This window comes from Ambystoma mexicanum, chromosome 5q, assembly GCF_040938575.1.
Source record: "Ambystoma mexicanum isolate Mex_15411 chromosome 5q, UKY_AmexF1_1, whole genome shotgun sequence".
Lineage (NCBI taxonomy): Eukaryota > Metazoa > Chordata > Amphibia > Caudata > Ambystomatidae > Ambystoma > Ambystoma mexicanum.
The window spans coordinates 979,898,628-979,924,771 of record NC_090933.1 but is presented as its reverse complement, the minus strand read 5'-3'; the positions used below and the strand labels follow the sequence as shown (position 1 = coordinate 979,924,771).

Sequence of the window (26,144 nt, the reverse complement as noted above, 5' to 3'; positions counted from 1 at the left end):
TCATCAGTAACAGCAATATTGTGAGGTAGGGTGTATGGTTGTCTGTGCATCAATACTAGTGTTAATTAAATCATTTGTCCAATAATCTCCATCATATTCGTTATATCCATAAGCATTACTCATATTTGCATCAAAATGTAACAGACACACTTGTTCCCACAGTGATGTATTCTGAGGGTTGCATTCCATCTGTTTTGTTGACATTCATTTCATGTGACTCCTGCCATACATTCTTCACCCCAGTCCATATCATTTGCGATCCTTCTCGTATCATGTTAGCCCCGCTTCCCCCCCCTTTGCATGTCATTAACAAGAGATGAAAGGGTTTAGTACTAAGCTGCAAAAAACAACATAACTGACCGCAAAATTGCAGCACATTTCAAAACGCATTCAACATCACTGAATGTTTTAGCCCTAACGGCGACCCACTATCTAACATTAATTCGCTCTCTCCGATCGTGGGTCGTTGGGCCATTGTTCACTTGGAGGGGCGATATAAATTTAAGTCATCACAATATATACCATTTTTGTTCAACTTCATGTCATTATTTTCACTCCGGCTTGTTCTGTTACTCTATTGCTCATGTACTTTTGCTGTAGAGACAATCAAGAAATGAATGTGGGAGATGGAGAGAGAGGTGAGGTATATAGACAATATGCTGGCCAATTGAGGAGGAGAGGGGGAAGAGACAGAAAAGAGGAAGTAAGCTGTGCAGAACAAAATACATATCATTTTTATTTCTGCATATTCTTTTACTGACTCTTTAGTTATTTGCTTTCAACCTCATTTGCTGTCCCAGTAGCGCTGTCTTGCTCCTCCTGGGGGATTGTACTACTGTGTGCGATCCTCACATTGGATAAGTGCACCCAATACTTGAATCCCTTCACCGCGGTGGGTGTACTATAAATGACCTCATAGGGGCCATGAAACCTGGGTGAATTCCACCTTCTCACAAAGCTGCGGACATACACTTGTGCCCCCGGCATCAGTGGCCCACTTGAACTATTTGTGGCCGGTGTAGTAGTATCAGTCATCACATTTTCAGTAAAAGGCGGTGCTATTTGTCTCGCTATGCTGCGTACTGTGCCTGTTAACTTAGGTATCCCTTGAACTCTTCCCCCAGCACTGTGGCAGCCCTGTGTGCATCCGATGCTCTTCTAATCGGGGATACTGGCGTGTGTATTCTCCTCCCAGTTGCGATTTTGTGAGGGCTTAAATGGTGGTCTTTACACAGTTGTGTCCTGACTTGGAACAGTGCTGGGGGCAAGCAATACACCCAATTCTTTGTTACACAACTTGGACAACATACTCTTTAATAATCTGTTGATCTTTTCTACCATCCCATTCGCCATTGGGTGATAAATTGAGCATAATTTATGTTTTACCCCCAAGAGTGAGGTCACTCCATTTACAAAGTGCGTACCGTTGTCTGATCGAATTACATCGCATATCACCCATTGTGAAAACACCTCCCGCACGAAGAACTTGGCCGCACATTTCGTGTCTGTGTGGGGGCATGGGCCTGCTTCCACCCACCTTGAAAAGGTGCACACCACCACAATCAAATATCTTGCTCCGTTACACTGCTCTCTCATATCAGCATAGTCTGGAGCTCTCTAAATGGTCCTGGTGGTCGGGGCAAGGTACCACGCAGTGTTCATGTCATTCCTGAATTATATGTTTGGCATGTTATACATTCTACAATTGACAGGTGCTCTTGCAAATTGGGGACAAACCATTGTTCCTTGATGTCTGCGGCAATGTGGCGTTTTGCTACATGGCTGGGGAAATGCAGCTGTTGGAATGCTATTTCTAGTAATTCTATGGGCATTACAACCTTTCCTGTTGTCTCTTGCCTCCAAATGAGATCTGTGGCTGATTTTTTTTTTTTACATCCCTGTTTGCTCCACAGTTCTTGCTCCTCTTGGGGCGCTCTTCTTTGCAGCTCTATTTGCGCTATTGGGGTGTTATTGTATGCCTCCTCTCGTGGATCTGTGGTGGTTGCTTTTGTGATGCGCTCGAGTGTTGGTGTCACATTCAAATACGAGGCCTCCTTCGCGGCTACGTCGCCTGCCGCGTTTCCGAATGAGATTGCATCTGTGTTGTTGGTATGGGCTTGGCATTTCACCACTGCCACTACTGATGGTACTGCTAATGCATCTATCAGCTCATTCACCAATGTTGCATGCTTTATTGGAGAACCGTCTGCCCTCCTGAACCCTCTTCTATGCCACTGTGGTAGTTGCATAGGCTGAGTCTGAGTATATTGTCACCGCACAGCCTTTGGCTGTGCGCAGGGCTTCAATCGGGGCAGTTAATTCTGCTGCCTGTGCTGAATAGTGGGATAGGAGGCGCTTTTGCACAATTGTCTCATATTCGTCTTCCATGCGCACTACTGCCATTCCAGCGTGTTTTTCCCCTGTCTATGGGTTTATTGATGCCGACCCATCTATGAAATATATTTCTCCCTCCTGTAGGGCATTCTCGCTTGCTTTCGGGATGTCATCACCTTCCCCCTCATGTGGCACAATCGTGTTCTTGTATGTCCTCTGTCGGGCATGGCTCTGTAATAAATGTTGCTGGGTTCACTGTCTTACACCTCACAACGTGTACGTTGGGGCTTGAAATCATTACTTCATATGCTGTTGCTCTTTGTGTCATTAGTATTGATTTTGATCGCTCAAGGATGGCGAACGGGGAATGCTCTGCATATAGTGTTACCGAACATCCCATGACAATGGTGGCGCTTTTTTCAATCGCAAAGGCTGCAGCTCCGAGGGCCTGTTCGCACGCAAAATGACCTTGCATTACTGGATCTAGTGTCCCACTATTGTAAGCCAATGGTTTGTGACCTAGTGATGTCTTCTGTATCGGTACCTCTGTCATCCGTGTCCCGTTGCAGTGTGAAAACAAGAAATTCCCTCTCATAATCTGGGTTCGCGAGGACTGGGGCGTCAGTGATGATGCCTCTTTTAATGCTTGTAGTAGGGGGCGTGTATATGCCGCGTAATCAAGGATCCATGCTCGGCAATAATTACAAATGGCAAGACATTTTTGCATGTTTTTCGCAGTTTTTGGTATTATGTTGCGTATAGCACTGCTCTGTTTGGGAGTATTCACTTCACATCTTTTGATATTAACTGTCCGAGGTATACAACTTCGGCGAGACAGTATTGCAACTTCCCCTTATCTACCTTGTATCTTTTGGCAGCTAGCACATTCAGTAGTGCTATCGAGTCTTCTCGACACTTTTCTTCTGTATGGCTACAGACGAGCAAATAGTCTACGTATTGAATGATGGTGCTCTCTACATCTATTTTTCCAATGTCTTCCCGTAAAACCCTGTTAAAAATGCTGGGGCTTTCACAATACCCTTGCGGGAGTCGGCGGTGTTCATACCTGTTGTTCCCTAATGTGAACGCTGTCAGGTACTGGGATCCTGGGTCGAGTGGTATGGAGAAGAAAGCGTTCAAGTCAATTACAGTGAAACATGTTGATTCTTTTGGCACACTGCACAATATTGATGCCGGGTTAGGCACTAATGGGAACTCTCTTTGAATGACGTCATTGAGTGGGCAGAGATCTTGGCTCATCCTCCACGCCTCTCCCTTTTGCTTTTTTGATCGGGAAAATCGCTTTATTACATGGGGAGGTTGATGGCACTATGATGCCTTGTTTCAGGAGTGCAGTTATGGTCTCTCTAATTCCCTCATCTGCTTCTTTTGATATGGGATATTGTTTTACTCTCGGCAGCATTGCACCTGGTTTGAGTTTTATTTTTATTGATGTCACCTCATGCAGCAGCCCTACATCGTGGGGCCCGGTGGTCCAAATTTCAGGTGCTACTTTTGTCATGTCTTCCTCAAATATAGTCAGTGGGGACCTAATACTAGCCATCAATGGGTTGGGTACCTCTCTGTACTGGACCATGATGTCGCATGGTATGCTTATCTCCATTTATTTCTCCATCCTTACCATCAGTGAATAATTCCTCATCTGTTATATCTCGTAACATTCTATTTGGGTCTATGCATAACACAGGCCTCCACTCGCCCCCCTGCGCGTCCCGTCCTATGACCACAATACGTTTGCTGGATACTTGAACTGCCTTAATATCTATGGACATTATCGTGCCTGGTACAATGTCTGTGTGTGTGTAATTGGGCGGAATATGAAATCTGATGGTGTTCTCCATTCTTTTCTCGTTATGTCTGGCACCTCTCGTGCTAACACCTTGATACCATATATGAACATGTTTCTATCAATGGATACCCCTCGCACCACAACTTCATCACTGTGCTGATCATGAACATTGCTCGTACTGGGCATACTCCTGGTGTTGAGCACACTATTCCTCGTTCTGTAAACGTTCTATTCAATTTGCTCAACAAATCTCTACCCAGCAGGGTTATTGGCGCGTCTTCGTGGTACAGTAAGGGTGCGCACACGGTTTTCCCCCCACCGTTATATCAAGATCTTTAGTGTAAGGAACTTTTAAAATGGCCCCAGAGAACCCCTGCTTTCTAAATTCCTGCCTGAAACCGCCCTTCCATAAGACATGATTTCTCTGATCCAGAGTCTACCATAAAGATAAACTGCTTATTTCCTATCTCTGCCCCCACTAGTGGTTCCTCTTCTGCACATAGGGTGGTGGATAGGACTGGACACGCAAGTATTCCCTGTGGGCTGTCCTAATCTGAATGTCTTTCTTGCCCTGGCACTGAGAAGACATTGTCCCTATCACGGTCACACCGTGGTACGGTGCGGGCGCACACTTTGCATATGTTGCATAACATTTATTGGTTGTGCTTCCCACTGCATTTTGTCTTGCCATTGGTTGTGGTGGTGGTTGCTGTCCTTGCTGTACCTGGGGTTCGTTATAGCAGTAGTCTTGCTGTCTCCCACTTCCCATCGGTAGTCCTTAGGGGCTACCTGGGTGGGGACAACCCAACCTTGTTCGTTCTCCATGGGCTGTTGCCCGTGGAAATACCCTGAAGGCCGCATTCTACAACCTCTAGAGTAATGCCCCCATCTCCCACAGTTCCAACATGACCCTTGTGGTCCGCCTCATATTCCTTGGCCGCCAAATCCCCTATTTCCCATACCTCCAAACCCCCCTCTCTGGCCACGGTACCCACCTCTTCCTCTTGCTGGTCTTTCTTGCCACTGTTGCCCACCGTATTGCTCTTCTCCGTTCCACTGTCCTTGTCCTACTGCGGCCTGCAGTGCTGCTATTGTTGCTGGTCTGTTTCCCGCTCCTTTGCCCCCTCGTTTTCTCGGTCTGTGTTTGCGCTGGCGTTGATGGCCGTGACCTTCACTAATTGTTCTGTACCAGCTTCGCCTCGTCTGCCAGCCTTTTTTGTGTTCTCCTTTTCTTTCTCTTTGATCCTCCTGCAGTGGTGCACAATTATACTCTGTATTTCAGGCCAGCCCTTGGCTTCTATCCCAGCTATTTTGTCCAAGGCCTTCTGCACCTCCTTCGGGAGCCCCTTCTTGATAAGCTAAAACAAGACGGTGGACTGGTTCCACGCCGTGCCAGTTTCGCTTCTCCATAAATCCTGCACCCGTAGTATGAATTGCGTAGGATCCTTGTTCTCTGTTGTGCACTGCATCACCAAATGTAAATCTGGAATATCTGGAAACGTGCGCCTCAATGCATCCCATACTTGTGCTCGAACATTATTGAATGCCGATCCATCGTGGCAGTCACAACTCATCGTTACTCCGGCCTTTTCCCACACTGCGTCTGCTTGATCACCAATTGCTGACACTAATAAGCTCTTCAAATCCCCTATCGCTAGCGGCACTCCTGCTGTGTTTTTCTCAAAGGCGTGTATCCATTTCCCAGCCCCTCCCGACAGTGGGGGGAGGACCTTTTAGCAAGTAGTTTTTATCCATTTGAGCCCACGGAATGTAATGTGGCCTACCTGCTCCTTTATGTATCAATGGCATTTGTAACTTGTGTTTCTTCCCTACCTTACTTACCGCACCTTTCTTTATTTTACTTATCATATTTCCCCCTCGCTGTCTCCACCTACCCTGCCATAGTGGTGGCGATGGTGTGTCTAGGTACCGGCGGTTTGGCAATGGGGACCCGGTCTCGGCAGCTGCCTCTTCATATTCGTGTAAGTTACTCCACACCTCTTCTAGTTCGGATTCTTGCTCATTGTTCCCTTCACATCCTTCTCCCCTCTCACTGTCTGCGGTGGGTGAGCATATAATCCTCACGGGTTTGTCATTTAGATGGAACAGGAATTCCCCTGACCGCCACTCTTTCTCTTGCCCTTGTGGTATGCGTGTTCCTTGTGGTGATACTGACCGTGCTGGCTCTGAGATTGCTTGCGCCACTTCCCCTGCTGTGCTCAATGTTGGTGTTAGATCCGCTATGGATAATGGTGGCACCTCTCCTCCCCCTGGCAGCATTTGGCTCCTGTCGCACAACGCTCGTAGCCGCATTATCTCCATCTGTGCATGCGCTAGCTGGCGGTCTAATTCTCCAGTGATATATGCTAAATTCACGTTAACCTTTTAGTTATTGCGTGTTCAAATTCAACAGTTCATTGTTGCATATTTTGCCACTTTAACCACAAATTAATCACAGTACTTGGATATCATTGGAAAAAAATAAATGGACAGAACACAAAAGCACATATAACACTTATCATGCACATGCACTACCTGCGTGCGTTTTCTCCCCGTTGCTCTTTTTTCCACTCCTTTCCCGTTTTGCCTACTCTTCTCATTCACTCTCCACCTCTTACACCCTCTTACTCTTTTCTTTTCCAAGAATCCTTTCGTACCCAGAAAAAGAATGTTCTAAATAACTACTCCGAGTCTACTCAATATGAGACTCCTACTATTTTCTCTGTAACTTCACTTATTTATTCTGCACTGGACGAGACAATGCTACGCGGCGCCGCCTTCTACCCCGTTCGGGCTAGGATACCACTTCTCTTTTTCTCTTCACTTCCTACCAAAACCTAATGGCCATATAAAGGATAGATCAGAAAAGCCTCATCACTCACACAGGCCCTACTCTTCCCTACTACCCGTTAACACCTGTCCCACTTATTTCCCCCTTACCTTTCCTTCGTAACCTTCACAACCGGCACTCACGTGTTCAGTCAGGTGACCCGAGGGTCGCCGCTCGCAGTCCGACCCCAGTCGGGCTCGCACCCCAACCAAGCCATGGCCCACCTCGCTAAGCAGCTTTTCAGTCGGGTATTCGTCAACGGGAACCCTTGACCCTTCTTCGTAGTGCGCACAGGCTGGTCGGCCGCAAAGGCGATGGTTTCGCTGGGGGCGTCCCGGATCTCGCCGCTCGGCACCGGCCTCGAGGCACCTCTCCGATCACGTCGCAAGGGGTCACCAAATGTTTGTGCCCACCCTGACTCACACGTGTAAAATGAATAAAACAGACACTCCCTGGGCAGGGAATAAGGCACAAAAGCGCAGGCTGCGAGAGTTCAAGGAAAAGTTTATCTAGATCCCTGAAAGCCCTCTGACCACATCAAGGTTACAAGACATTTATATAGTACATCTACATTTTTAACATATGATGCTAGGTTGGACCAGGATTGCTCAGCCGTGGTGGCGACTTAGGTGTAGGCATCATCTCTTCCTCCGGGTTGGTTGCTTGGTTGGCGGGAGGATTGACGTCGGACATTTGTGCTCCGGATGGGTGAAGGTCAGGTCGCTGTGAAACACGGTGGTCACTATCTAAGCTAAGAAAATACATTCTGAGTAATGCATGCACTAAATAATAGCTGATCAAAGGACTCTTAGTAGTGTATCATGTCGTTATACAAATCACTCAAGGGTTTATACCATCTACACATTTGGGTTATACAGGTCACAGGTTTAAGGGCCTTGACCACTATAATCCTGTCATTGAACTATAGGGTTAGTCTCACAAGAATCTCCGATATGTGGCACTTGTTAGTATTGGGCACGATATACTGCACTGGGGTCTAATGTTAGTTGGGGGTCTGCTGGGTGGGTTTCATAGTATGGTTGGCAGTCTGGCACATGAAAGGGATGCCTCGCAAGGACACAGGGTTAGAATGGCAATAAGTTTCAACTGGCGAGGGTAAAAGGGCAAGGACACTTTTGTGGAGATGAACGAGCTATGTGCTTGGCTCATGTTGGTTCACATGCGGGACAGTGATCTCGGAGGAAAAGGTATGTGTTGAATTTATTATTTGTTGCAAGCAGCTCCGGCCTCAGCGTGAGAATGGAGCTGCAGAGTTTTTTCCAGTTGGAGTGGGGACGAGGGTGGGGGGCCATGTGCTCTGAGCTACAGTGGCGGGCAAAAGGGAGAGGTGCGTTTTGTACTATCGCAGTGAGGCCTGGCTACCAAGAAGGAGTCGAAAGGGGATACAAAAAATGGATCCCCCGTGTCCTGCCCGGTGGTCCCATCTACGAATATAATCATCGGTTAGCATCGCATAAGGGCTAGGGGCATACCCACCACTAGAGGCACTTGGTCCAAGTTTTGTACTGAGAAGTGATGGTAGAGAGGGGCCCACTGGCCCCTCGCTCCCACACACTTACCATACATCATACCATGGGCCTTCACCTCCCATCCTATCCATTAGAACACACCCCTAGTCCCCCACCCCTACGTCCCCCCATGTACACTGTACTGATCCCTGGGTCAGCCCAAAGTTTCACAGGAGGAATTCCTGGATCTTCAAACTTTGTAGAGATGTAGAAACAATATTTTTCCTACCAGGTTTGCTGCTACATCCTCTCAATGTCCACCCTTGTCAAGTGGATTTTTCAGTTCCCATTTGGGTGAGGGGTACTGACAAGCTAACTTACTGGTAAACAAGTTTTACTCTAAGTCTAACCAAACTCTTCAAACTCTTAATGGTAGGCTCCAACTTGGCAGGAGGTAGCAAAGAATGGTAAAAAAGGGAAGTAGAACAAATGTATTGAATAATAGTTTGCATCAATTTAAACGCACTACTAAAGGAAGTAAAGTTAAATAAACAAACGCATTAATAGTTGGCTAACCCCGGAAGGATTACACATCAATTTAAACTTTTGCACACTTATCGGGCATGCTTACTATATAGATCCTATAGAGCAGGGAAAAGAAAGGCAACATTTTGGATCACAGGCCTTACAATTTAAAAGTAACTATGCCCATAGTAATACTTGTGAAGCACAGCCCTACTCTTCTCACTGTCTAGATTTTCTTAAGGTGAGTAACCCTAGTCAAAAAGGTTGATGGGGCAATTGTAGTACACCCACTGCTATGGGTCGGCTATAGGCAACAATGTTTTGAAAAAATATCTTAGTTTGAAAGTCAGGTACCCTAGAGCGGAGTTGAAGTGGCATGTGTTGAAAGCGTTTTCCAGGGAAGGAAAAGTTAGGCTTCCTGTCCATGTGTCCTTGGGGACAATAGAAAGCACACATGACCCAGGCTTCAGTCTTTGACCCCGTAAGCTAGCTACTAAGGAAGGTGAGGTTTTAATGCCAACTCATTCAATTGGGGTGGGTGGGAGGTTCAAGAGACGAATACAATCCCAGTCAGCATCCAGGTGAAGGGCCCCTGGTGATGGGCAATTGCTGGGAAGAACTAGGCTTGCTAGTGGTTAGGCTGTAGTGCTCTCTGGTTACAGGTTCTGACATTAGACTGGTAGGCCGGGCTATTGTGGAGACCCCAGCAAAGATTGAAGGCTCGGGAGCAGAAGACTGGAGCAGTGGGGACCTGGTACTGGTTTGCAGGCTCTCTAGAGCAGCGTGGATGGACTGTGTGCCCTTGCTCATGGTGTGGGATGGTCATGTCATATGTTGGTGCAGTTACAGTAATGAGCCATGGATGCACAAATCCAGAAGGTGCTTATGCAGTAGTTCAGTCCAGTCTCTGAGGGGGAGGTTGTGCAGGGCAAATTCAGAACCAGCGACTCTTCAGACTTCTGGGATGCAATGCCTGTAGACCAGTACTTATGACTAGTTGGTCTCACGAGTCCAAGGTAGGAACTGTGAGGGTGTAGCAGACCAACAAGGAGGGGGTCATTGTGTGGGTTAGGTGTTCATTAAATTAGAAGAAAAAAACAATCTCTCCCTACTTCTATGGGGCTTGCCCTGCCTCAAACTAGGAAAACGTGAGTGTTAGAATGGCCGTCAAAATTAAATGTTCTCTTTACTCGGTCAGAAACCAACTAGTTTACCTCGAACACTATATCTTTAACTAAAGTGAAGTTTGTGTTTCCTTCACCAGGGAATGACTCTCTTCTGGTCCTTCTAGCAAGGTTCTCCACAGTGCTCATTTGGCACTCCTGCAGAAAACTTGGATTAGTCTCTTAAACCCTTCCTGGAAGTAGTTAAACTCCTAGCCTTATTTGGCTTACATTTACCCTTCTGGCGAAGGAGATTGTGCTCCCTTCCCGCTCTACTTGGGAAGCAGTATTGGTTACAAAGTCTGCTTGGGCATTAATGTCTGGTTGTCCACTGTGACGAGGGATCCCACTCTTGCTTCTTGGTTTGGCTTCCGGGCCCCTCCGGTCTTCCTGACGTTCTCGTTACCTGGTTCTCCGTTGAGACATGAGACTGGATCTTCCTGGGGTCACGGGTACCTTCCTCTCTGATTTCCAACACCTACGTGGCTCTGCAGAAGGCTCCAGCTGGTGGTCTAGGCACAGGTTCCAGACCTCACTGTCCACCTTTCTGCAGTCGTGCCACTTCGATTGCTCCCTCGTTCTGGCGAGTCTGCTCCCAGCTGGCTCCTGGGACGTTATAGCAGTGTCATGGTCTGTGGCCTCTGCCTTGAGGAACAGCTTCTTGTTGTCTCTCGTCCTCCCGGTTTGAATCTCATGGGCCGAGCGTGCATGCCGTTTGCTTTTGCGAGCCATGCTCTCTAGTCCCTTCTTGGTTTCTAGTTTATATTGGTGACTTCGCCCTCACGTAACGTCAGCACCATCTTGAAAAGTCTCATTGGCTTTCATCATGCCTCCAGTGAGCCACCTCGTTGCAGTACTTGGCTGGTTTTGCATATGGCTTCCATGTTCTTATTTAGTCCTGGCTTTTCACACATGGTCCCACTATCCATGGTCTGAGAAAAGGGTGACCATGAGTGTAGGGGGTTCTGTGAGAGGGTTGTAGACAGGCTTTTGCTCAGGAGTACCTCCTGCATATTACCACCCTAGGGGGACTATTGGGGTAGAGGCCTCACCTCCCTAGCCTCATAGCAAAGGTCTCTCGTCTGAGAAGTGACTCAACCTGGTGAATCGTCACATAACATGCCATCTACGTCTTCCCAATGAAGATGAATGCAGAGGCTTTGCGTGTTGGTTGGCTTTGCCAATAGAGGTTGCAGCAGCAGTCATAAAAAAAAGTGGTGTGGTTGCCATAAACGCCTCTGCCCCCGGGATGCAAGTGTGCTATACAAATGCAAATAAATAAAAAATATAAATCTTGTGGTGGACTATCTGAAATTGCTCCTGACCCCCTCCTTTTGTTACCAAAGGCTTTTGGTGACCATAGCCCTCCAATGCTACGATGTGCAACATTCAAACAGGAAGCAGTTGTTAAACCATGGGCAACTGGCTGCACTTCCATTTGCATAGCAAACAAGTATGCTCTAGAAAGGATGTGGATGGGACAAGATTATTTCAACCAGGTCAGGCACACACAGCACTGACTGGGATTGCTTTGCATGTCTCTGGTGAAAGTGGATGCTAAATATGGCACTTCTGAACTGACTATAAAGAAGACCAAAAAGTAAAAGCATGCAAAGTCATTTCAAGTATTTGGTACTCCAAAATAGCATTATCGTGTTAAATAAAGGTGCACGGTAGAACACCAGAAAAAGCTTAGACACGGGTTCACTGCCACCAGCCTGTTCTCTACACTCAACCTGCGGTGGCTTGTGGTAGTGGTGGTGTTGTTGGGACTGAGTTTCTATACTCTGGCCCGGTGAACAGATGTATAGAAGGCCAACCTATACTGTGACAACTCTAGGGAGCTGTAGCGAAATCAGTTCATGGTAGCAGTGACAAGGGTCTAGGCTAAGTCTCAAGAGGTGGTGAGCTTGTAAAGGGTCCACAGTGAGTACACACAATGGGAATCACAGATTACACTTAAACGGCGTGTATAAAAATGGTTATTTTTGGCCAAACATGAAAAAATGACTACTAACGAGTAAAAATATCACACAATAGTAATTATAGTTCACATATATACAGTCACTGGTTGAGGGCATAATACAAATCAAACCCCTGTAAAAGAAAGTACAGCTCACATTATGCATCAGTAGTCCAGAGTTAACCCTAACTTCAATTGTTCATCCCTAGGTATCTGGGGCCTTATGACTAAATGTTCATGAAAGTTGGAAATGAAGGTAGGGTCTCTGGTGTCCAGTGAACATTTCCAAGGGTTAGAGGACAATGTGTTCTAACTGATCCACAACTTTCAGCAAAAGGGAGTATATTGGCAGGTAAGAACCACTGTAACTTACCTACTCGTACTCTGATTCTTCCCCAGACTTGGCAGGTCAACGGAAGAGGGTCTGAGGTTGCTTTTCCCACAGTTGGTCACAGCCCTCGATTCGCAGGGGTTGCAGCTTCTAAACAGATCTCTGGTTGGTGTCTTTGCTGGTTCAAGGACTCTCGCAGGAAGAATGCACCAAAACCTTTTGCAGGACTCCTCTCAAGAATGGACTCTGGTCAGGTAAGCGATTTCGGACAGTGGTCACTGCAGCACGGCGATACAAAGGGCCTCACTTGTCAGTCAGACTTGCCCTCCTATCTCGGGTCCCCTTGAAGCTAGGACGCTGACATTTCGCTGAAGTGAGTCTTCTGAGGATCCCCCAGGTTCCAGGTCAAAACTCGGAACGTCGGCAGCAGAGGAGCCCAAACAAACACCTAGCTGGTCAGCCACAGGACGGTCCCGGGCCACTTCCGAAGTCTATTCACAGGGTACCGCGCAGATGTCAGGAATGGATGTTCCTTCCACTCCAAGGGTCTCAGCCCCCTTGCAGGACTGGTGAAGATCACGAGCAAGACAGGGCTCCAACAGGACAGCAGCAGAAGTTGGTCGCCAGGCCTCCTGCAGTCTCGTCTCCGGGCTCTTCATGGGTCTCGCAACAGTCTTGGCTCCTTCAGGTTACTCCAGTATCTCTGAAGCAGGGGTCCTCTCATCCAAAAAGCCAGGTAAAAGCTGAAACTCCCAATAGCAGGACTAGCCCACACACACACACACACCTAAGCAGTGGTCCAATCAGGATCACTGGCGGGAACACTCATGACACACGTTTTAGGATTGGGACCAGACAGTCCAGTCCTCATCCTGCCAGAAAACACACATTGCCCTCCAGTAGCCCACCAAAAGCTACTGCTTTCCAGGGCACTGGAAGTCCTTATAAGGATTTTCCTGGCCTCACCGGCCAGGAACAAGACTATAGAACAAGATGACCAAAGTGTTGGGTAAGAATTTCATAGTAATGATAAATCTTCCTGACTTGTCAACCCCAGAACTTTACTGGTGCATTATTTTTTCCTTAAACCTTTTCCCACACTCCCTGAATCTTTTTACTCTTTTTATGGGTGTCCTCTTTAAGACTCTCCATAGTCTTTTAAAAGTTATCCTCTTTGACACTTTCCCAAGGGTAGAAATGATCTTTGAATCCCCTTTACATTGTATTAGGTGAGACCAGCACACCCCACCTTATGAGATACGAGCATCCCCTTTCACATTTTAAATGTAACATTTATGTCACAAGGACAAACTTGCCTTTACTGGCTGGTGGCAGTGAACCTTGTTATTTGGTGCAACTTTACCGCGGGCTGTTTGCACAGCCCCAGTAAAGGCACCCATGGGTGCTCATTTTACCAAAATGTTCCTAGTCCTGTTTTCTTCCCCATTTTAATGTGCCTTGTTCTTTCTTGTTCCTTCCCCTGACATCCAAGGCGGGAAATTCCTTTGATATTTTTATCTTCGGCGGGAGTCCTGTGGACACTCCGCGCAGGCTAGAGTCTCTGAAGGCAGGAAGCGAGGGAGTAGTCCAAATCTCTGCGGCCCTTTTGTCTTCCATCCTGAGTGCGATTCCAGTTCAAACTGGAATGCTGGTTCTCCTGAAGGATTGCCAACCCCCCCAAGTTTGAAAGTGGCAAGGATGTTTAATAGTTGGCCATTGGAACCAAAGCCAAAGAGGAAGATCAAGAATTCACGGCTGAACGATTTCCAGAGACCAGAGAACAGGCCATGTAACTGTAGCCCTTCCTTCCAATTAACCTTCGGATTCCGAAAACGATCACCCAGATCATGGTGAGACCCACTAGACTCAAGAAGACCTGCATTTTGAGCCATGGCGTGCTGCGAACTTGCGGGGCTGCAATGCCCTGGGACCTCACGCCATTGTGCGGTGCACAGTCTTGCGAATCTCGCTGAAACTTCGTGGGCATCCAGCTGGTTCTCCAGAGACACCATTCCAGTCTGAAAAGTCCCCTTGCCACCGACTGGCGATATTCTGTATTCTGTGCTTCTGAAAAGGTGCCAAATCCACAGAACCGCATCCAACCGTGTGGAAAACCTTGCCTTGAGCCTGCCCCGTGATCCTTGCAGCAAAAGTCCTTCCAGTGTCCTGTAATCTTAATTCTTACTGAATTAATTCAATGACCAGGTTATTAACTGCAAATCCTAAAGTCGTCCTGCTGCAAAATATTATTCGAAGGGATTGTGTCCTCCGACGTATTCCTTATCTTAGATAGAAATCCTTCAGCTTTGCTGGCCTCGGAAAATTTTTTCGCCAGAGGGCGCTGCGCGTCGATGATCGCCGAGTCGATGACCCTCGACGGCCTCCGTGCCGACGTCGACGTCATCCTGCCTATAAAGGCCGCGCGCAGCGTCCGTTGCTCAGTTCCGTTTTTCCGCGCTTCGTTGTGCCTCGGAACACCGTTGCTCAGTTCTCGTCAAGATAACGTATATAATAACTACTATACAAGGGCCCACAGGAGGATCCTGTGGTTCCATTTCACTCTGCTCTACAGAGAAGGATTTTGACAAACTGGGAAACGCCAGAAATTATCCCGGCAGTAAATAAAAAACTGTCAACAAAATACAGGGTGGCTAGTTCTGACCCTGAATATTTGTCAAAACACCCTACTCCTGAGAGCTTGGTTGTACAGGCTGCAACCTCATCAGGCAGCACATCTGCATACCCCACTGCTCCGCAGGATAGGGATGACAAAAAGTATGATGCCATGGCTAAGAAGGTTTTTTCTGCCTGTAGCATGGCGTTAAAGTCTATTAACGCGACCTGTACGCTCGCTAGGTTCAGCCACACCCTTTGGGAGTGCGCTTCATCAGCGGCTGACTGCCTCCAAGAAGGAGAGGAAAGGGACGCATTTTTAAACATCATCAGGGATGGTAAAGATGCGATGTGCGAGACCCTACAAACTGGCCTAGATTCTGCTGACAGTATCAGCAGGGCCATGGCGGCAAGTACCACAATCCGCAGGCATGCGTGGTTGAGGAAGTCTGGTTTTGCCTCTGACGTGCAGACCAGGCTTTTGAATATGCCCTTTGACGGTTCTACCCTCTTTGGAAAGAAGGCGGATGACAGTTTGGAGAAACTGCAAACGTCCAAGGCAGCAGCCAAGTCATTGGGAGCTGCTATCCGTCAGAATACCTTTCGTCCTTCGGGATCATCGTGGAGAGGACGGTCCTTTCGTTACTATTCCTCATATGGAAGGGGCAGGGGACGACCGGCTCAAAGAGGCCAAGGAAGATTTACCCGTGGTGGACGGGGTAGGGGAAAGAAAGCCGCACCCGCAGGAGCAGGAGCCACTTTACCTTCGGCAACTGCATCAGCCGCTTCAAAACCACTCTGAGGTCTCCCCTCACAGAACACCAGTAGGGGGCAGGTTAACTCACCATCTGACGGAATGGCAGGCTATTACGTCAGATGCTTGGGCTCTGGAGACAGTGGCCCAAGGTTACTGCCTGCCCTTCCTACATATCCCTCAGAGTCATCCACCGGGGAACAACCCTTTGAAGCTTCCAGATCCGCTCCTCTTGCAGGAGGTTTTAGACCTGCTAGAGAAAGGTGCCATAGAACTGGTACCTGTAGCGGAAAGGAACAAGGGTTGGTACTCCCCCTACTTCATAATACCGAAGAAGGACGGAGGACTGAGACCCATCTTAGACTTACGGGAATTGAACAAATTCCTCCGAAAGGACAAGTTCAAGATGGTGACTCTCTCTCAGATCCTTCAGGCCCTCCAGCTTCAGGACTGGTTGGTATCTCTAGACCTCCAGGACGCTTATTTCCATGTGCCGATCCATCCCAGGCACAGGAGATACCTGAGGTTCGCAATTGGCAGCTCTCATTATCAATTTCGAGTTCTGCCATTTGGGCTAACCTCCGCCCCGAGGGTCTTTACCAAGCTAATGTCGGTTGTGGCTGCAAGTCTAAGGAGGGAAGGGATTCATGTCTACCCTTACCTAGACGATTGGTTGATCAGAGCTGTATCTTCGGAACAGGCTCAGAGACAACTAGATTATGTTTGCCACTTCCTTCACAAGCTGGGCTTCTCCCTCAATTTAAAGAAGTCACAGATGATACCATCACAGAGACTCCAATTCATTGGAGCAGTCCTGGACACTTCCCTGGGAAAAGCCTTGCCACCAGAGGTGAGGGCTCGAGATATTCTGCAGATGGTCATCAGATTTCAGAATGCCCAATATCTCCCAGCCTACGACTTTCTGAGGTTGCTAGGCCTCATGGCATCCTGCATATTCCTCGTGCCGGAGGCTCGCCTGAGAATGAGATCCCTCCAGTGGGCACTGAGAACTCAGTGGTCACAGTTCTCAGGAAGGATGACAGATCTCCTTCGGATCCCGGTCAAAGTAGCCCGAGACCTTCAGTGGTGGGCCTGTCGGGAGAACATCCTGAAAGGAGAAATGTTTTGGCAACCATGGCCGGAGATAACAGTAGTCACGGATGCCTCACTCACGGGGTGGGGAGCTCACGCCAACGACTTGACCATCAGCGGTCGTTGGTCTCCATCGGAGTCCAGACTACATATCAACCTGTTGGAGCTGAGAGCCATCAGACTAGCGCTGAAGGCTTTTCTGCCGTCTGTACGGGGAAGAAACGTCCTAATAATGACGGACAATACAGTGGCCATGCACTACCTCAACAAAAGAGGAGGCGTAGGCTCACTACCACTGTGCAGAGAGGCGATGCAGCTCTGGTTTTGGGCAATTCAGGAAGGAATCTCTCTATCGGCAATTCACCTAGCCGGAGAGAAGAACTTGACAGCGGACGCTCTGAGCAGGCAGAGCACAGTCTCTCACGAGTGGGAGATAGCTCAGGAAGTCCTTCAAGAGATCTTCGCCCTTTGGGGAACCCCTCAAGTGGATCTGTTCGCCACCAGTATCAACAGGAAGTGCGACAGATTTTGCTCAAGGGAATTTCCCCCGAGAGGAGCTCTAGGAGATGCGTTCGTAGTGGACTGGGAGTTCCCACTTCTGTACGCGTTCCCTCCGGTCCCTGTCATTCCTCAAATGATCAGGAGGTTGAGAAGGTTTCGGAAGACCATGATCCTAATTGCCCCGGATTGGGCCAGGAGAACGTGGTACCCGGACCTTCTAGACATGTCCATCTGCCCTCCAATTCGACTGCCATACAGAGAGGATCTTCTCTCGCAGAAGGAAGGTCAGGTTCTCCATCCAGCCATCAAGACCCTCAACCTTCACGCTTGGTGTCTGAAAGGTTGAGGTACAAGGATTGGGACCTTCCGGATGATGTTATGGAGGTGTTGCTTTCGGCCAGAAGGCCGGCAACTAAAACTCTATACCGCTGCCGTTGGAACAAATTTTGCAGCTGGTGCAGAGAAAAGAATATTGAACCCTTTTCTTGTGGTACACCTATGGTGTTGTCATTCTTACTTTACCTGGCTAATTCAGGCCTACAGGTTGGCACAATTAAGGGCTATCTCGCAGCGCTATCAATCTTTAAGCGCACTGCAGAGGAGCCTTCATACTTCAAAATTCCATTGGTAATACAATACCTAAAAGGATTAACTAATGTTTATCCCCCGAAACCTTTTCAAGTTCCCTTATGGGATTTAAACCTAATTTTAAACTTCCTAAAGGGTGCCCCTTTTGAACCACTACACTCTTGTTCATTGAAGCTTCTCACCCTCAAAACTGTTTTGCTAATAGCATTGACATCTGCTAGAAGGGTTAGCGAGTTGCAAGCCTTATCGTGTAAACCTCCACATACAATCTTTTACAAGGACAAAGTTGTTCTTCAGGTGAAGCCTAACTTCCTCCCGAAGGTAGTCTCGGAGTTTCACATCACTCAGAAGATTATATTACCTTCTTTCTACCCTCCTCCTCATCCGGGGAAGGAGGAAGAGAGACTGCACAGGCTGGACCCTAAGCGAGCCTTGAGCTTCTATATCAGCAGATTGGCTAAGATCAGACAAGCAGACCAACTCTTTGTAGGTTATGCAGGACATAAGTTGGGCCTTCCAATAACAAAACAAACCATCTCCAGATGGATTATTTTAGCCATTCTGGAGTGCTACAAATTGGCAGGAAAGGAGCCTCCTCAAAATCTAAGGGCTCATTCTACCAGGGGTATCGCAACATCCTCAGCCCTTCAAAGAGGGGTGCCAATTCGAGATATATGTGCGGCTGCCACATGGTCGTCCGCACATACATTTACCAAATTCTATAGCCTGGATTCCTCCTCTAGTCAAGAAACTAGATTCGGCAAGGCTGTGTTACACTCTGTCCATTCTGGAAGGGTAACATAACTTTTATTACTCCCGCCTCCAGTCACAATACCACTGCTATGGGAGTCTATCTAAGATAAGGAATACGTCGGAGGACACAATCCCTTCGAAGAACTAGTTACTCTTACCTTGTAACGTTCTTTCGATGGGATGTTCCTCCGACGTATTCCTTATCGACCCTCCCATCCATCCCCGCAGTATGACTTCCTGTGGGTTTGCAGCCTATGCTCCTTCAAGGTGATTAGTCTAATCCAAAAACATTACTGGGGACTACAAAACGGAACTGAGCAACGGACGCTGCGCGCGGCCTTTATAGGCAGGATGACGTCGACGTCGGCACGGAGGCCGTCGAGGGTCATCGACTCGGCGATCATCGACGCGCAGCGCCCTCTGGCGAAAAAATTTTCCGAGGCCAGCAAAGCTGAAGGATTTCTATCTAAGATAAGGAATACGTCGGAGGAACATCCCATCGAAAGAACGTTACAAGGTAAGAGTAACTAGTTCTTCTGTGTTGAGGTACTGTGCTGGCTTGGTTATTTTACCTACCTTAACCTTTGTGATTCCTGTGTAGTTTTGGAGTGTTTTCTGTGATTGGGAGGCCTCTGGTCCAGTTCACCCTGGCCCACTGCTGGAATCCTCCTAGCGTGTCTTTTGTGAAGCGCATGGACCCTCAACTAACTCTAAAGTAAATTACTTGTGTGTTCTAATAAGTCTACCTTAGGAACTCTGACATTTGCTACTTAACCTATCCTGACTTGCCTGTTGAACACTAGAACCTAGTAAAGCCCCCCCCACCCCCCATTCTGCCACGAGAACACTCCTGGTCCAAGAATAAGGGAAAGACTTCTGAGGATTGGACTTTTTCCCTAGAAAAGAGAATAAGTGTTTAAAAATGACTGCCTTCGAAAAGAAGTTGGTTGGTAGCTGTAACTCCGAGTGAACAGATACACAAGTTAATGTTTTTGCCATTCTGAAAAATATATGCAATGTCTTTCTTTCCTTGGGAACAGTTTCATATTACTCACCTGTGATTTGGTTGTGCCTCTTCCCAAAAGTAATGCTGTTGGTTTCACTTCACTATCCCTGTTAGTATAAATGTACGAGTGTCCCCAACTGGGTCTTGCTTCCCCTGACTTCCTGTTAGCCTGTCCTGAATAAGTCTGCATTAGAATAACCTTGAGTCATTAAAGTGTAACACTGGGTTTTGCTTTCCCTGGTCTGTTTTCGACAGACCTAAAAACAGTCTTAGGTTTATTCCAACCTTAAGTTGCTGATAGTTCCTGTAAAAGTGTATATGGTTTACTTACCTTGAGGATAACTGTTATCCTAAAATAAGTTACTTATTGATTCACTTGGTCTGTGAACTGAAAAGCAACTGTAATTGAATATTACACCTCGGTCCAACTCCCCTAGAATAACCTATCCTCAGTTATAGGTTTATACTGTTCCTAGAATTTTTCACTAGATCACTAAAGTATATTGTCCAGTTGATATTACTATGTTTCTCCAGCATGGATTCAATGCTCACAAATATTCCCAGTCAGGCTGTGAATCCTTGGTAAAGAAAAGATCACTTTCACCTCTGAACTGTCTTTCTCCTAACCAATCACTGGTCTCTGGGTCATACTGCCCCAGCCAATGACTGCCCTCTACCTAAACCCCTCCTCTGGCAGCCATCTCCAGATTTTTACCACACGTTAGAGTGGTGGGAGTCCTCATGATTAGCTCTCTGGCTTTTTACTGCATTTTGTCTTAGAATTTACTCTATTTTTTTCGGTCAATCGAGCCTCAAGCTCCATCGTTCCATCATCCGACCAACGGGGACCCGTTTTTCAGAACTTTCTATGCCCCTCAAGGGCGATTTATCGTAGAGTTCCCTTCTTGGAGGATTCCACAAGATTCTTTTGAGGCCTACTCCACGTGGACATGTCTAAAGATGGAGATTCAATGCCTCTGTTCAGGATCTGCCCTGGATAGGGACTACGGAACATTTTCCTGGACGATGGGCACTCCCTGTGCCTTTACTGCCTACATTCTGACCAAACGCACGTGGAGGAGACCTGGAGAGTGTGACCCTTTTTTCCCCACTATTATGATGTGTTTTTTTACTCTTGTGTTCTTTGATTATGGAGTTTTAGATAACTCTGTAGGCATCATCTTTTCATGTGTCACACAGCACCCTCCGTGCAATGACACAGGGAAGCCTTTTAGGCTGTCCCATGGTTTAAATACCTTCTCTGGGATAAACTACTGTTTCCCAGAGAAGTAAGGTTAAATTGACTTTACTAGTCTTTAAATTCCTAGAACAGCACACACAATCCTACAATAGAGTGCTGGAGGGATTACCTACTATCCCCTGTGTCTAGAAACTCATGTTGAAGTGAAATGCTACCCTTTCCTATCGAAATGGTTGGTGGCAGTGGTTTTACAACTAACATGATTTTTCCCGACCGAACGGTAGCTAAAAATCACGGGAGCCATGTTTTTCAAGATGGCGTCTGAGCCCCCTCTGTAAAAACAGGTCCCGTCTTTGTTTGCCGTTACTTTTTGAAAAGGTCCTTCTAGCGATTGTCTCTGCATGCCAAACCAGGTTTGGTCACTTTGTTCCTATGCCTTTGGCAGGCTTCTGGACTGAAGACCGCCTCTGGCGCCCAAGTGTCTGGGTTGGGCAACGACAGCCACCCTGCTGGGTGAGTGGCAGCTAGGCTGGAATCAATGGGAGAAAACTGTTTAAAAGGCGAGTCTCTTGGCTTGGAAGGCAGTCGACCACTGGAACGAAAGGACAGCTGCTGCAACTCATGAAATGTTGGTTTGCCCGGTGAAGCCCTGCTGCAGTGCCAACTTGCCAAGTTCGTATCGACACAGAAGCCCCTGCAAGGACGACTTCTCCCTTTGAGTTGGTGGGACCAATCGACTCCAAAGTAAGCCACCTGGACACCCATCTCTGAGCTGGTTGAATTTCCTCAGAGTTCCTGCAGGAAAACAGATAGCCAGGGAGAGGGACACCAGATTGTGTGCGTTACATTTAAGCTGGCCTAAAGCTTTTGGAAGATCCTCCGGACTCCTACGAAGCAGGACTGACCAAGCCTGAGCCCCCTCAGCAGAGTGCGGGACCCCAGAAGCAAGGACAGTCCACGTTGACAGGCAGGAACCGCGTTGTTGGTATTTGCGGTAGCTGAAACGCGAAACTGCCACTGAAAGTGAAGTTTGCCGGTTGTGGGTTTTGACCTTCCCAGTGCATTGCAGTAGTCCCTGACATCCTCCCTCTTGTCCCCACGACTGAGGTCCAGGAACAGTGAGATCTACAGAGCTGCACAGGAACAGAAGTCACCAGCTGCATCTTTTCTTTACAAAGGTTCTGTAAAACAAGTCTAAGAACTTTCCTCTTACTGTAGAAGTGCTTGTAACTTCCACAAGTCTAATCGGCTTGTGACACTACATTTGAATTTTCTTTTCTTTTAAGAACTTGTGCAAAGACTTTTCCATTTACTTACTTGCTTTATCCTATCCAAGACTTTAGCCCATTGACTTTGGCTTAGCCTATTGAATTGAATGACTCTTCTAGTGAACTCTAAACGTATCTGCACTGCTTAAGAATATTTGTGGTCTCTTGTGCTCCAATAACCTTTGCCTTTTACCAACTGATTCAGAAACAGTGTACAGTATTGAAGTATATTTGTGTTACTATTCTATTGCTCCCTTCTGAAGAAGGCTTGATAACTGACTGATAAATTAATAATTTATGCAAGAAACCTTGCGTGTACGTTTATTTGAATACCTGTAACTGTGAATCTTTGTAACTCCACTACTGCTCACATTTCCCCTCTTGAGATGAGCCTGGCTGCTCAACGCGCTAACAAAACTGTGTAGTACAAGCTTATACCAAAGGTTGGGTTGCCTATACCTGTAGTCATAGTTGTTTGTAGTGTTCCCAGAGGGTAGTGCATTCAAACTTTGCCTAACACCAGCTTGTCCATTTAACACACCTAGAGTAACGAAAAATCCTTTGTTAGTCTAGGGCAAAACTAAGTGTACCCCACTGTACTGCATTGTACAATGACAAAAATTACCACTACTGATAAGTTACTAAATGTAGTAACAAAGTTGCAAGACTAGGGGAAAACAGTTTCCCAGTACTGACAGCCTGAAGGACATGTCCGTTTCCCCATAACAAATGAGCAAAAGATAGTGTAGTGAAGCTTACTATACAAAGTACATGATCAAAGTTTGGGGGTGCATAAAAATGAAAGGAAAGGTGCAGTAAAGACATCTTTCCTAACGGTTGTAATGCAGAAAAATCTATTTCCTGTACTGTGAACCTGAAGTGAGTATCTTACGCACCCCAAACAAAATTAGTTGAGTGAGGCAACAACGCCCAAGTCCAAAAATCAGCCAGTCCTCCTCCTTTATATTGCGTTTGCCTGGGCCCAATTGTAGTCATTGGGAGAAAGAGCAGAGGTATCTTCCTACACTTCTGCCTACCTTTTCACTGCAGTAAAAAGCACAAACTTCCTGACTACGTTCTGCCACCATACATTACCCTTTCGTAATATCTGCTAGTGTGGCACTGACCTATTTTCCATTGCATTAATCATCAAGCAGTATACATTCACTATGGAGTTTGAACGTTTTTACTCCCAAATTCACACAACTGCAATGGCTTTCAGTTTTCCTTCGCAAGTTAACTCATTTAGTTATTTATATTCTTCTCTCTAATGCATTTTAGTAGATGTTTGGCAAATAACTATTGCCTAGTGTTTCACCATGTGTACCTTTACTGTATCTTTCTTGCTGTTTGTTGTATTAGGTGCCATCTGTAGTCAGTCACTTTGTAGCACCTCCAAAGCAAGCCTTTCCCATGTTACCACACCCCTCCAGAAATATGTTTCCCTCATGCTCTATCTGGCACCTTTGTGTCGCAAATGATATGCCCCCACCCCCCATCACTGATCCACTAGACGATTCCAGCTGACGTTTCTGCTTCTATGTTGATGTTCTCAATTGGACATTAAAATGCAGACTGCTCATTCCATTTACCCAGCCAACTATCATCAGGCCTACCTCTGACCCACCTCTTTGAATCACTTTCCAAAGCTTACCTTAAAGAGACTCCTAAAATACCTCGCCACCACTAGGGCCTCTAAAATCCTCTAGTATATGATTCTTCTCCAGTTTTGCAAAGTTGTGTTGAACTGTTGGTGTTTTCTAAATCTCCATTCTGTTTTTAATCTGATTTCATACTAGGACCTGATCTGTGCAAATACATTGGCATGTGTTGGTCTTCAACCTGATGATAGTAAAATATTCAATAGTGACTGAGCACAGTATACTAATAATTGAAGTTATGCGATGTTGGAATGTTCTGTTGCTCTTTGAATCACTTTATTTATCTTGCTACAGCTTTACGAGAGAAGAGGACAACTGTTGTTGCACAACTGAAGCAGCTTCAGTCTGAAACGGAGCCTATTGTGAAGATGTTTGAAGATCCAGAAACAACCAGGCAAATGCAGTCAACCAGGTAATGGCAATTCACTTCGTAATCTTTTAATTTGAAACCAAATTGTGGTGTCTTTCACAAGTAGGCATTTTTGATTCTAAAAGATGTATGGGTCTGCAATCTGAACCTCCAGATGTTTGGGACTACGGCTCCCATGATGACTGAATTGTCGTAGCTTGGACTGATTGCAAGGTAGAGGATCAATGTAATACAACCATGAAATGGGAGCTGCATGGGTCACCCTCCCCTCTTTGCCTGGCCTCCTTGCCCCTACTACCTCTGAACTCCTTTGTGCCCTGCACCCTCTTATCTCTTTTCTCCCATTGTTTCCCCTCCCACCCCCCTGGACCTCTTTGTTTGGTTTCCTATTTGTTTCCACCTCCCCATCTTCAGTCTCATTTGTCCACACCCAGAGCCTTCCTCTAATCTCACTTTTGTCCCCCACCCCCTTTTTCAGGACCCACTTTGGTCCCCTCTCCCCCTGGTCTGACTTCCCTCCACCCCTCGCCCTGGTCTTGCTTTCTGCCCCCAAGTTCTTGCTTCCAGGCCCCCTCCCTTCTGATCTTGCATTTGTTTAGGAACAGTAGCTACTCAGATGCCACCACCCAAATTGGGCTTTAAACCATGTGCGACTGACGCATGCTGGTCTCATATTCTCACCAGTAGATTTTGTTTGCCAAAGACCCCGGCACCGGAGTGGTGGTAATACTAGTAAAACATTAGTAAGAGCATGTCAGTATGTTGCTTACACAGGCAACTCTACCGTTTTAGATTGTAAGGAGGCTCAAGCTTTATGTACAGTTGCACTTCAGTTGCTGCATTTCATGTACATATTGAAAGAGTATTGGCTGATTATGAAGGCATTGTTTAAGTTCAACCTCGCACCATGTAGTGTTCATCTATATTAAAATGTGTAACTATCTGAATAGCTGCTCTGCTTCTGTAGAAATTGAATTTGTCACCTTTGGGATTGCCATACTTTTTCAGTTGCATTGTGATATTCTATTTTTAGAACTTTTTTCTCTTTGCAGGGATGGTCGAATGCTGTTTGATTACCTAGCTGAAAAACACGGTGTAAGTCCTGTAACCTTTATTTCTAACTGGAGTAACCACGTGTAAACATGTATAGATTTAGTCACTATGGAAGTCTTAAATAGTTGTGTAATTATGATGAAAGTAGCACACTTTCACCAAAAGTACATCCTCTGAAAAATGTTTCACATTGTGGATGCTCCTGAACTGCCGTTGTACAGTCTCTAAAATGAACTGCAGTTTGACATTTATAAGAAAACATATTGCATTTGATCAATATAAAGTGATTGGATCACATTAGAATAAATTTAGTTTCTGAAAGACTTGGACCTGCCCACAAACCATACTGTATGTGTATGATGTTGCATACATAAAATCCTGTATACTGGAATGTTTGTATAATAAAACGCTGTCGGTGGTAAAATATGTATTTTCTTCTCCCCGTACAGTTCAGGCAAGAATATTTGGACACACTATACAGATATGCCAAATTCCAATATGAATGTGGAAACTATTCAGGAGCTGCAGAATACCTTTACTTTTTTAGAGTACTGGTAAGCTACTCTTCTTGTTTCCCTTGTTTTTATACGTTTTGTTGAAATGTAGAACGGCAATATTTTCCAATGACATAAACATTTTATGACCTATTGTCACATATATTATAACTATTCTACACAATGTGTTTTGCAGTTATTCTAGTTTTTGATTGTGTTTAAACAAGCTGTGCACAATGCTATTTAGCAGAACTCTAACATTCAAACCAAACGAGTAAACCGTTTTCTACACAGGTTCAGTGGAAAGTACATTAAATCAAAAGGTGGTGGCTGGAAGGTTTTGAATCCATCATAACCACAGGCAC

General features: G+C 46.4%; 1 protein-coding gene across 1 annotated transcript in view; it reads left to right on the top strand.

Moving 5' to 3' along the window:
* EIF3E (eukaryotic translation initiation factor 3 subunit E) overlaps positions 1-26,144 on the top strand; it is a 284,648-nt gene that overhangs the window by 74,736 nt on the left and 183,768 nt on the right. The window contains exons 3-5 of the mRNA XM_069621505.1: positions 24,157-24,274; positions 25,285-25,327; positions 25,735-25,839. Coding sequence (XP_069477606.1) covers positions 24,157-24,274; positions 25,285-25,327; positions 25,735-25,839 — 266 coding nt within the window. The remainder of the gene's footprint in view (positions 1-24,156; positions 24,275-25,284; positions 25,328-25,734; positions 25,840-26,144) is intronic.